Source organism: Limanda limanda, chromosome 1 (genome assembly GCF_963576545.1).
Source record: "Limanda limanda chromosome 1, fLimLim1.1, whole genome shotgun sequence".
NCBI lineage: Eukaryota > Metazoa > Chordata > Actinopteri > Pleuronectiformes > Pleuronectidae > Limanda > Limanda limanda.
The window spans coordinates 18,199,520-18,211,190 of NC_083636.1; the positions used below are offsets into that span (position 1 = coordinate 18,199,520).

Genomic DNA, 11,671 nt, shown 5'->3' on the forward strand with positions numbered 1-11,671 from the left:
ATATATGGAGCACTTTTCAACACAAAGTACAAAGCACTACACAACAGGAAAACAAATGGTTAAAATACAAAAGGAGGTTCATCAATAAAATCAATAATAATATCATTCCAAGTAAATTAAAGAACATTCCTGTCATATATTATAAATATATCTATATCTATTTTTTTTCATGGAAAGGTAAGACGCAAATAATAAAATATAATGCAGCCACAATTAAAACGGAACAAGATGATTATTTGGACGTGTTTGTAATTATTTCTTTACTATAAAATGTATACAATTTTGTGAATGTTATATTTATGTATTATTATTAAAATTAACTTTAATTAAATAGACGGTAAACTTCCAATTGAAATGTCAAATTAAATATATATCAATAACTATTTCCATCTTCTGCACTGAGATAAGCCCCTCTCTGGCTCTCACGCCTGATTGGCCGCTGGGCCGGAAGTAAACATCATGTGACCTCGGGCATCAGCTGACCCTCCGTAGACATCTTTGAGAGTCACGACTGCGGCGATTAATTCAAAGCTCTTCTTCCTCTGAGACTCTCCGGTAAAATAAGATCCGACAAACACTCACATTACTCGATTCTGTTCTCAAGTGTGTAGACGATGCTCTGCTGTGTGTGTGGGTGCGTTTGATTCGTGTGTCATTCGGTGTTTTCCTCTTGTGTGTGGCAGGACCCGGGCGGATCTCCCTAACACCCGCAGCCATGGCGCTCAGCGATGCCGACGTTCAGAAGCAGGTAAACGAACCGAAGCGACTTCACCTCCAACACGACACGATTCAAACATCCACATCCACCCAGCAGCTGAAGTGCTCCACGCACCCGGTTTCCTCTCATCGTCACACGGGCTAATGCTAATGCGTCTGTGCAGGAGGATGACATTGACAGTGTAAGCTAGTACCGAACCACACACCAGCAGCTCAGCCACTGGTTAGCTGCTGGTTTTTTAGATACGAGAAATAAAGTGGTGGTGGAAATAAGAAGCCATTTTGTGTCCGGTGTTGTGTGGAAGTTGAAGCTGGGATGTGGAGGCTCATATTCCCACATGATCACGTGATGGACCCATGTCAGGGGCCTGATGAGGAACTGGGGTGAGCTACAGTCAGAGGGAAATAAAACTACACAAGCCAATGTAAAACTACACAATCTACTGTAAGGCTGCACAGGCTACTGTAAAGCTACACAAGCTAATGTAAAACTACACAAGCTAATGTAAAACTACACAATCTACTGTAAGCCTGCACAAGCTACTGTAAAGCTACACAAGCTAATGTAAAACTACACAATCTACTGTAAAACTACACAAGCTACTGTAAAGCTAATAATCTGCTTAATTCTGGGGTTTTACAAGTCGTACATGTGTGAAAGTAAATCAGAGGAACTATTCGTCATCGTGGTGTGAGAGGCTGCACCAGTCACTTCACAGCAACACAACAAAACCCAGCTTTCATTTTGAGGAAAGCTGCCATCCAGTGTGTCAACAGGACACAACGTACAACAGGACACAACGTACAACAGGACACAACATACAACAGGACTAAACGTACAACAAGACGCAACACACAACGTACAACAGGAAACATCATAGTTTTGTCTCAATATATAAAATATAATTTTCTTTAAATAAAACCATAAATTTAGTCCAATAAACAAAATGAATTTTCAGAATAGGAACTGACACTTATTTAAAAAGAATGACACTTCCATTGTTGTTGATTTATGTCTCGTTAAAGGGTGGGTGGCTGTGGGTCGTCAAATTCCTGTGCCCGCAGTGTGCATGGTCACTGGTGTATGATATAAAAATGAACCATTTACCGCTTCAGTTTGAGGAAGTAAAATCACAATTTGGGAAGTGGTCTCTTTTTTTTATTGTGAAACATCCAGAATATATTTTTTCACCAAGATTGTCAGAAGAGTCTTTGTTGATTCTGGAAAAACCCGGCTGTGATTTTGAATGTGTCACAGGAGGCAGCTTCAGAGGCTAAAACCTGACAAATCCTGCTTTGGTGGAAACACATTGAATTTTTTTTTTTTTACGTGACTCTTAATGTTCCTCTTGTTTGTGTTTCGCAGATCAAGCACATGATGGCCTTCATCGAGCAGGAGGCCAACGAGAAGGCAGAGGAAATCGATGCAAAGGTATAAACACACGTGCACATCAGCTAGAGACATTTTTTCCCCTTTTGCGAATGAGTCAGCAGCGGAGTGATGGGAAAGAATCAGAAGTCACCAGCTCAACTTGAACTGGTCATCGTCAGCACCTTCAGTCCCAGTCAGAGCCTCTGACTAATCCATCTCCAATGTCAGGAAAACATGAATAAAACCTATTCACCCCAATCTTTGCACAAGGGTTCATTAAATCCAGGCCTGTAATGTTGCACTTATGTCCTTTCAGAGTTTGAAGTTTATTGTAGCGCCCCCCACTGACCAGGCAGTGTAGAAAGTTGCCATATACTGTTACATTTATTTTAAGCTTCAAGAGTATATTTTTCTTTCTAGCTGCAAAAGATATATATTCATAATAAAATGTTCTTTTGGACCAAAATAAGGTAATTAAATATTAGGTATAATAATAACAACACAAAAAGGAACATTCAGGGTTAACACAATAATTTGATAAATTTATTATACATAATTTATTTTGTTTGTTTGTTTGTTTGGGTTTTGGGTTGTTAGTTTGGTTAAGAAATAAAAAGACAGCATTCATTTCCTTGTGTTCAGGGAAACTGTGGACACTTGATAAACAAATTAACAAAGAAACTTTGTAGTTCCAGCAGTCATTATACATATTAACATAGTTGTGACTTATTATAGATGACCAGGCCGTGCAGATGTTTGTGGACGCACTTTAATTCTTAATTCTGGTGTTGTAATGGAAGATCCCTGCCGCCTCTGAGTGAACTTTGTCTCCCCCTGCAGGCGGAGGAGGAGTTCAACATCGAGAAGGGCCGTCTGGTTCAAACCCAGAGGCTGAAGATAATGGAGTACTACGAGAAGAAAGAGAAGCAGATCGAGCAACAGAAGAAAATGTGAGTCACGACAAGACATCACAGAACCCAGCGAGTCCTGCCTGCCGTTTTCAGATCAAAGAAATGACTGATGCCAAGTTCCTGTGATTTATTTCTTTGGTTTGTCACACAATTATCCTTTTGTGTTTCACAGCAACAAACATTGCTCACTTAGCAATCTTATCAGGTGTGTTTTATCTGCCAACATTACAGTCAAATGTCCAACCTGATGAACCAGGCTCGACTGAAGGTCCTGAAGGCCCGAGATGACATGATCTCCGTAAGACCCTGAACACCGTCTTGTTGATGTGCTGAAATATTAAATGACCATAAAGGAGCTGGAGAAGGAGATTAATTAAAAGATTCTGTGTAGATGATTAAACATTTGTGTGTCTGGATCGACAGGAAATGCTGAATGAGGCTCGCCAGCGGCTCGCTAATGTCGCAAAAGACCCGGCGAGGTATCCCTCTCTCTTGGATGGATTGATCTTACAGGTTCGTCTGTTCTCTCACTTTACATAAAGCATTTGCACTCAGTTACCATTTTATTAGGTACATCTACATATAGTGTAACAACCTAATAAAACAGTGCTGCAACAAATCCTGATGTTCGGCTTACGTCGCAACAGTTGCAGAGGTTAAGTCAACTTCATGGTGGTTAAATTGCTTGAATTTTACAGACAGATTTATATAAATTCTTCAATTCTTTCCATACTTCAAAGTGTAGATGTAACTCCCTCTAAAGCTGGGATGCTCAACCCAGGGGTCCCAAAATAATTACTGGGCATCCCCAGATGGTTGTAGAAAAAATAATTTAAATATATTCAAAATAAAATCACATGTTTTAGATTTTTATCAGCATTTTATTTTACCTTTAACTTTCGGTACCAGTGATATGATGCTTTAAAATTAATATTATTGCATGTGATTGTCTGATTATAGTTGTAGGTTGTGGCTCAATAAGTGGAAAGAACCACTCCTAACCGTCAAGTTTAGAGGAGTGGTAGGGAAGATAATAACAGACTTTTGTCATAGACTGCTTTTGTTTTAGCTATGTGTACTTAATAAACTGGCACCTGAGTGTATATTATGTATTTCTTTGATGAGACTGTGTTGATGTCATAAACTGAGGTTTGAAAACCTTTTATAATTTCTCACACCAGGGATTCTATCAGCTTCTGGAGCCCAAGGTGACGACCCGCTGCCGTAAACAGGACGTGCAGCTGATACAGGTGAGGGAAGCTAGCGAGTGCACGTTAGGACTCGTCAGGGTAAACATCAAATAAAATGAGTGAGAACTAAAGTATGTTAAGACCCCTTTTAACATCTAAATCAGTTTAGACGAAGCCTTGTCAGCTGCAAGGATTGGGCTCCTGCTCCTCAGCCCAAATAACTGTCACTGCCCAGTGAATCAAAATAAATCACATTAAGACAGAAACAGTCGTGAAAAGCTCCTCAGTGGCTTTGCTGCTTTTGATAGAAACAAGCTAATTACGTGGGCACTGAGGAGACGGCTGCAGGAGCAAAGGAGCTGCGGCATGTAGCAAGTATCACGGGTTGTATATCCTAGGTGCATGTAGTAAGACATATTATCAGAGGAAATTGATTCTTAATTGTGTGTTAGATGAGTATAAATGAGATTTCAATGTGACTCTTCCCTTAGGCGTCCATCCAGAGGAACATTCCCATCTATAAAGAAGGTGTGAAGAACAACCTGGAGGTCCGCATCGACCAGGACAACTTCCTCTCCCCTGACATGTGAGCACCGTCGCACTGGAAAATTAAATCAAACCTCGCACGGGGAAAAAAATTGCTCCAGAATATTTTAGCATTTTTTTTACAATGTTGACTTCTCCGGATGTGATGTTTCTCCTCTCGCAGCTGTGGAGGGATTGAGGTCTATAACAGCAACGGGAAGATCAAGGTGGCCAACACTCTAGAGAGCAGGCTGGACCTCATGGCTCAGCAGGTACGAAACAGAGATGGCTCATATTAAATCTTCCTTTTCATCCCTGTGTAAATATTCCTTGTACATTTCTTTTAATTCATCTATCAGCATTATTTATGGTTTTTAAATTGTGTCTTTGAATTGTGATCTATAACCAGGTGACATAAATATTCTGTATGTAGTTATGGTGTTATCGTTAAAATGGAGAAGTAATTTACGGACAGGTTTTTATGTCGAGTATAGAGACTCTCTATATGTCATATGTATTTTTTCCACTTTTTTCCACCAACAAAGCTTTGTTTAATTCATATTTCACCTTGTTTACTCTCAGGAGGGGGGAACCTGGGCTCTCTTTTCCAAGTGTGAAGAGTTTTCATCATATTTAAACTAATATTTTACACTTTAGTGCTTAGATAAAAGTGAAACGAGCGATCAGTGTAGACACAGAAAAATTCAAATATCTTCATTGTCAATTAATAATTTATGGTTGTTGAATGAATGATGGATAAACATTCCCTTCTTCCAGCATCTCTGATGTTAGTATTTTTTTCACGTCGATGACAAGAAAAGATGAATGACATTTTTCATTCTTTTCATCTGGGTCCGAACAATGAATCCAGCAGATAATCTGAAGATGAATCCACGATGACCATCATCTCTTTACCGTCCTGCTCATACACACACTTTCTTCTGTGTCCGCAGATGATGCCTGAAATCCGAGTGGCTCTGTTTGGCGCCAACCCAAACCGCAAGTTCCTGGACTGAGTCGCCGTATCAGAGGAAAACGGAAAATCCCCCTTTTTATTTTTTATGTTGTCAAATGAAAGACGTCATTCCTCGTGTCTGTGAAGCGACGGAATCTCCGACGCCGAAGAGTCGCGTTGTTGTTGTGTGATGTGTTGCTGTATTTTTCTGTGCATTAAGGGACGAGATAAAAGCTGCAACTTAAAATTACAGATGTGCATCATCATCCTCCTCATCATCATCGAAGATACTGCACAGCTGTGATGGTTAACTCTCCCCCCCCCCCCGCCCCCCCCCTCCGAGGGTCTCGGTTTACACTGATGAGTCGGGGATGACTGGATGTTTTAACAGGTTGCTCTCTAATTGAATCAGGCTTCATGACACGCACACGTCATCTGTGTGTCAGCTCTCCCTCTGTCATTAACCTCTCCCCCACATTAGAAGTTGAATGGGGCGTTGTGTTGCTAACGGGTCTCTGCTCCAACCAATCACAGAGGCAAAACAAATAGCGTCCGTGAGACAAAACCCGAGACCGAGCTTGACCTTCCGCAGTTAATTTATTGCCGTTGCATCGACCTGTCTGTTATTCTTCCGTCATGAGTTCACGAGTGGGTGCTATCATTCCAGGGCGGGCACTGTATGTGTATGAGGTTTCCAGAGTAAATTATATGTATGTGTGGTTGTTGTATATTGTTTGTTTTTTTGGGATTGTGTCTCAAACTGAAAATGTTAAATTGTGGAAATTGTAAAACATAATAAAATATAAATCATTAGTACCACATGATTGTTTTTGTTTTTTTAATTGGTGACCTCGCTGACGTGCCACGTACGTTTTTTACTTTTATTTTGTAACACTGGCCATTCATGCTTCATTCATTAGTTTATCACATGGTATTTGTCAGACAAAAATGCCCCAATTATCCGGTTGCTCCGAGTATTTTGCTGACATGTTGACAGCGGAGTGTAGAAAACAAGCGGAGTCTTTTGTGAGACGGCTGAGAAGCAGGACCTCGGGAGCTCCCGCTCGTGAGTGAGTGTGTTTATGATTCTAAAGTCGCTTCATTTAGCCTGTAACTTAGTTTTTGGTTTTTCAACCCTCTTGTAAAAGCTTCCACGAGGATTATTTCACTTTCCTCCGCTCTGCTCCCGGAAACGTCTGATTTAGAAAGCCAAGTGGTCACGGTCAATTTAGTGAATGGACTCTTGTCGGCGCCGTAATGCGAGATGAGCAGCATGTCATGTCGGTTACCTTAAAGCAAGTTTGTCAAATGTATTAACCAGTTACGCTGCAAAAACTCCTGCGACCTCTCCTGCTCCCGATGCAGAGACTTAAATCTCATTAGTTCATGTCTCGCACAGTATTTCTTTCTTTACACGACCAGATCCAACTCGAGCCGAGGGTGTGAGACCATGTTCTAGGACGACGAGGAGGACGGAACCCTGCAGTGGCACCCAGAGATGATCTCCATCTTCCAGGCTGTGGCCCCCTATGTGCTCCTTCTGGGGGTCATGAGGGCGGCTGACGGGATGCCAGACCCCGCCCAGAGGGACCTGCTGATGCGTCAGGAGGCGTCCAGGCAGACCGGGGGCCGGGTGGCCCTGACTGCGGCCGAGCAGAAGCTGGGAGCGTACCTGCACCGGCAGAAGGAGCTGGAGATGTCTGCTGCCCAGTTCCCACCGGCCATTCACTTCTTCAAAGCAAAGCCTCTCATTCAGAAGAGCTCCATCTTCAAACTGCTGCAGAAGATGCCTAAAGGTGATGATGGGAACAAGTGAGACAGGTTTTTCCTTCATTTTACAGCAAACTGAGGCATTTCTTTAAGAGACAGTAACATTGCTAAATCAGTTAAATAGGTTTTACTCTGCCTTGAGGAAACAGAACCTGCATATCAGTGTTTTTTTGCATTAATTCCAATAGTAATGTGTATATTGTGCTCAGCATAATATCTACGCAGAGGAGTTAGTGCAGTTGTGCAACTTTTGAGCCGTCAGTAGTTCCTGGGAGGGAAAAATGTGATTGAAAAAAAAAAAACACAAAACGATGACAAAGAAACAGAATTATGTGAAAGATAAATAAATGCACAAAACAATGACACAAACTTAGCTCAAAATGACAATAGTTGACTACCAAGAAACAAGATGACGTAGTTATGTAAAAATAAATACTGCAAAGTGACAAGATACAGACAACAAAGACATCCAAAACAATGATACACAGGATGACCTTGTAGTCTGTGCTCAGGGGCCCATTGTCTCATAACCCATCAGTCGCCATGTTCGTGAGTTTGATGCCCAAAGTCCTGAAGTCACATTGCTGTGTTCCCGGCAGGTGCAGCCCTCCACATCCACGGCTCCACCCTGGTCGGCGTCGACTGGCTGGTGAAAAACGTCACCTACAGGCCTCACTGCTACATTTGCTTCACGTGGGACAACTCGGTCCGCTTCCTGTTCTCCGACCGCCAGCCGTTCCCCCGGTGGGACTGCTTCTACTGGCAGCTGCTTGAGACTCTGCGAGCCAAAATAGGAGACCTCACGAGCTTTGATAGCAGGTTGAAGGAAGATTTAAAAACTCCCCCTCACACATTTCAATTCAAGACGTGACAAAGGAAACTTAATGCACAATATTCATTCTCATTTTGTTGATGTTTTCGTCCCAGTTTGATGCAGCACCTCACTCTCTTCACCGACGATCCAGACAACGAGTATCCAGACCAGGACGTTGTGTGGGAGAAGTTTGAGAAAGCCTTCATCGCAGCAGCGGGGCTCATCACCCATGCTCCTGTGCTGAGGGACTACTTCTACAAGGGCCTGGAGGAGCTCCACCAAGACAACATCATGTATCTGGAGCTCAGGAGCGGCATCTCCAAGGTTTTATGCACCTTGTTTGGTTTCACACTTGATCCCTGCAGCTCCAGACTCGGTAGAAAGTAGCAGGAGCTCTGACGTTTCTGCACATTGCAACATGAGAAATGTTTTCTGGGTTTGCAGACGTACGAGCTCGACGGAACCATTCACGATAAGGTCTGGACTCTGAAGACGTTTCAAGAGGTCACAAAGAAATTTGTCGCTGATCACCCAGACTTTCTTGGTGCTCGCATCATAATTTCTGTCCACAGGTAAATAAATCCATCAGTAAGATTTAAGATGGCACTCAGTATTGTACCTCAGCTACATATTTGGAGTAGTTACAGGTTTCTGTTTGATTCTGTGCAACGGCTGAAAAAGCCTTGACACTTATGAAACCAGATTTTAATCCAGAATTTTATTTGGATCAGCAGGAAGATGCAAAATATATAAAAACGCCAGAAATTGATTCAGAAGAGGCAGAGATTCCATATTGCTATTTTTTTATTAATATGACAGAACCTGTACTATTCATGTTTAAACAGTGGGAACAGTAAAGGATTTTTGCTTTAGGAATACTCGACAGGTACTTCTAAAGTACTTCAAGTACTTCTGGAAGCAATTATTTACTTTTACTCAGGTAGAAAAGTTAATGTGGTACTTTTTGTCTATTGATTGGTACTTTTACTCAAGTGAAATGTTTGAGTACTTTCTCTGAATGCATCATTATCTGCCAATTTGGTCTCTGACTAATGCACCAGTTGTTTTCACCTTCAATTGAACATTAGACATTGTATATATATTTTAGTGCTGACGCTGCATGTTGCCTGATCCTATTTTACCGAATCATGTCCTCACTCCGGTGTTCGCTCTCCTCGCCGCCTCCTCCAGGGCTCTGAGTGTGTCTGAGGTCAAAGAAGCCATAAAAGAGGCCATTCAGCTGCAGAAGAACTTACCAGACGTCGTGGCAGGGTTTGACTTGGTAAGAAGTAGGAATGAGTAACGTTTAGATAATAAACATATCCCTGCTGCTTTTCGATCTGGTACTAAAATGGTTCTTTTTGTTTTTTGTTTTTTTTTTGAGAAAAAGGGAAACAAATCAAGGAAAAGGAAACTTTCATGGCTGAGTTTGTAGATGTCCAGATCTTTGAACGACCTGAGGGGGGGGATGTTGCATTTATACCCCTGCAGCCAACCTCCACTGGGCAAACTATAGCCTTATCTAAGAATTATAAAAGCTTCAGACTGAATGGATGTACAATAGGCTCCATTGAGCTGATGAACGTCCACCTCCCTCCTTCTCTACACTGACAGCAGGACTGATTAGTTCCCGGCAGTGATCTGAAACTATGAATCCATGCTCTGAACATTTCACGATGAATTTACGAACGCACCCATAACAATTTAGCTAGAATCATTCAGTGAACTCACGGCATACACACTGCAACATCTCTGGGTCTCCACGTTTGATTTATTAAAATGCGACATGGTAGGAAAGAGGTTTGCTCTTGTTCTCTTTGTGGTGACATCTAAGTTTCCTTAAGCCTACATTGTGGCTTCCAGGTCGGCAGGGAGGACAGCGGCAGGTCTCTGTGGTACTTCAGGGAGGCGCTCTCCATGCCAGCTGACCTGGGGGTCACGCTGCCGTACTTCTTTCATGCGGGAGAAACAGGTGGGTGCGAGAACTAGCCGGTCAAGTTCACTATCATCTGTTGCAAAGCCAAGATCTCCTCAAAGCCACATCTCTTGATTCTCTGCAGACGGCGAAGGCACCGACGTGGATCAGAACGTCCTCGATGCCCTTTTGTTCAACACCACACGCATTGGGCACGGCTACGCTCTGGCACACCACCCGCTGGCTAAAGAGCTTTCCAGGAGAAGAAACGTGGCTGTGGAGCTGTGCCCCATCTCAAACCAGGTTGAATTCTTTAGCACACTCAAGAAGAAAACGGGTCCCTGTCTGTATATTAAGTTTGACCTCCGGCCTCCAGGTGCTGAAGCTGGTTTCAGACCTGAGGAACCACCCGGCCGGTGTGCTGATGTCCGAGGGCCACCCGATGGTGATCAGCTCCGACGACCCGTCTCTGTTCGGCACCACCGGCCTCTCCTACGACTTCTATCAAGCATTTGTGGGCATCGGAGGCTTGAAAGCAAACCTGGGGACTCTGAAGGAACTGGCTCTCAACTCCATCAGGTCGGAATCAACCGGTTTTAACGTGTTTACTGCAAATACCTTATTGTTTTCAATACAAATTCTTAATTATTATTGAAAAGAAAATTCTGGGGATATTTGATATTTCAGCAAATCCCCTTAAAAGACAAAAACCATCAGGGAATTGACCTCAAAACGTATTCCTCTGTGCCATGGAGCAAAACGCAGGAGACACACACTTCTCAAAATTCCTAAATTACCACAAACACACATACACTTTGTATTCAGACATAAACCACATCCCCCTGCTGCCCCAAATACACACTGGAGCTCAGAATGTGCATCAATGCACCGCTTAAGCAGTCCTCAAAGAAACAATGCAGATCAGGAAGGCATCATCTTCATCGCAAAATGATGACGAGTGACTGGTTGATTAAAACACCTACTGCTGCAGGAAACCACATTCAAATTGATCCAGATTTGTTTTAGGAACCTCCTGATCTAGACGGAGGACAACAGGTTCTTTTGACCCATGTCCCCATATCACATTGATGGGATTTATTATTTGTGTAATATTGGTTTCTCAGCCTCATTGGTGTTGGTTCCACCTCTTGAACCATTCCTCCCTTCTGCAGGTACAGCTCGCTGCCGGACCACCTGAAGGACAGGGGCTGCGTCATGTGGCAGAACCAATGGGACGCTTTCATCGCTCATCATTCCTGACTGAACCAAAACAGATCCGGTTGACTTGAATGTTTGTTTAAAAACTCCACCCTAATTAAACATTGCCAGCCTTTTATTTATGTATAAAATGTTAAGTGACCTCTTGGGAGCCTGCTGTTTATACTGTAAAGGAAAAGCCTGATAGGAGTGGGAAGGTGAAGGCTGCCCTGGTGGGAAATTCAAACAGAAATGCTTTTTCGTATTCAAAGCAAAGCAAAAACTGAAAATCACTACTACCCCGT

General features: G+C 42.6%; 2 protein-coding genes across 2 annotated transcripts; both read left to right on the top strand.

Moving 5' to 3' along the window:
- Window positions 1-474: 474 nt before the first annotated feature.
- On the top strand, window positions 475-6,489 carry atp6v1e1b (ATPase H+ transporting V1 subunit E1b). Its single transcript, XM_061068824.1, has 10 exons — window positions 475-555; window positions 684-748; window positions 2,084-2,149; window positions 2,930-3,039; window positions 3,232-3,298; window positions 3,424-3,513; window positions 4,182-4,250; window positions 4,682-4,776; window positions 4,900-4,987; window positions 5,669-6,489. Exons 2-10 carry the CDS (start codon window positions 716-718, stop codon window positions 5,729-5,731), a joined length of 681 nt encoding a protein of 226 aa, XP_060924807.1. The 5' UTR covers window positions 475-555; window positions 684-715; the 3' UTR covers window positions 5,732-6,489.
- A 679-nt stretch (window positions 6,490-7,168) lies between these two features.
- ada2b (adenosine deaminase 2b) lies at window positions 7,169-11,429 on the top strand. Its single transcript, XM_061079120.1, has 9 exons — window positions 7,169-7,466; window positions 8,040-8,259; window positions 8,368-8,578; window positions 8,699-8,826; window positions 9,446-9,536; window positions 10,118-10,226; window positions 10,315-10,472; window positions 10,546-10,748; window positions 11,342-11,429. The coding sequence occupies exons 1-9, from the start codon at window positions 7,169-7,171 to the stop codon at window positions 11,427-11,429; spliced, it is 1,506 nt and encodes a 501-aa protein (XP_060935103.1).
- Window positions 11,430-11,671: the final 242 nt, after the last annotated feature.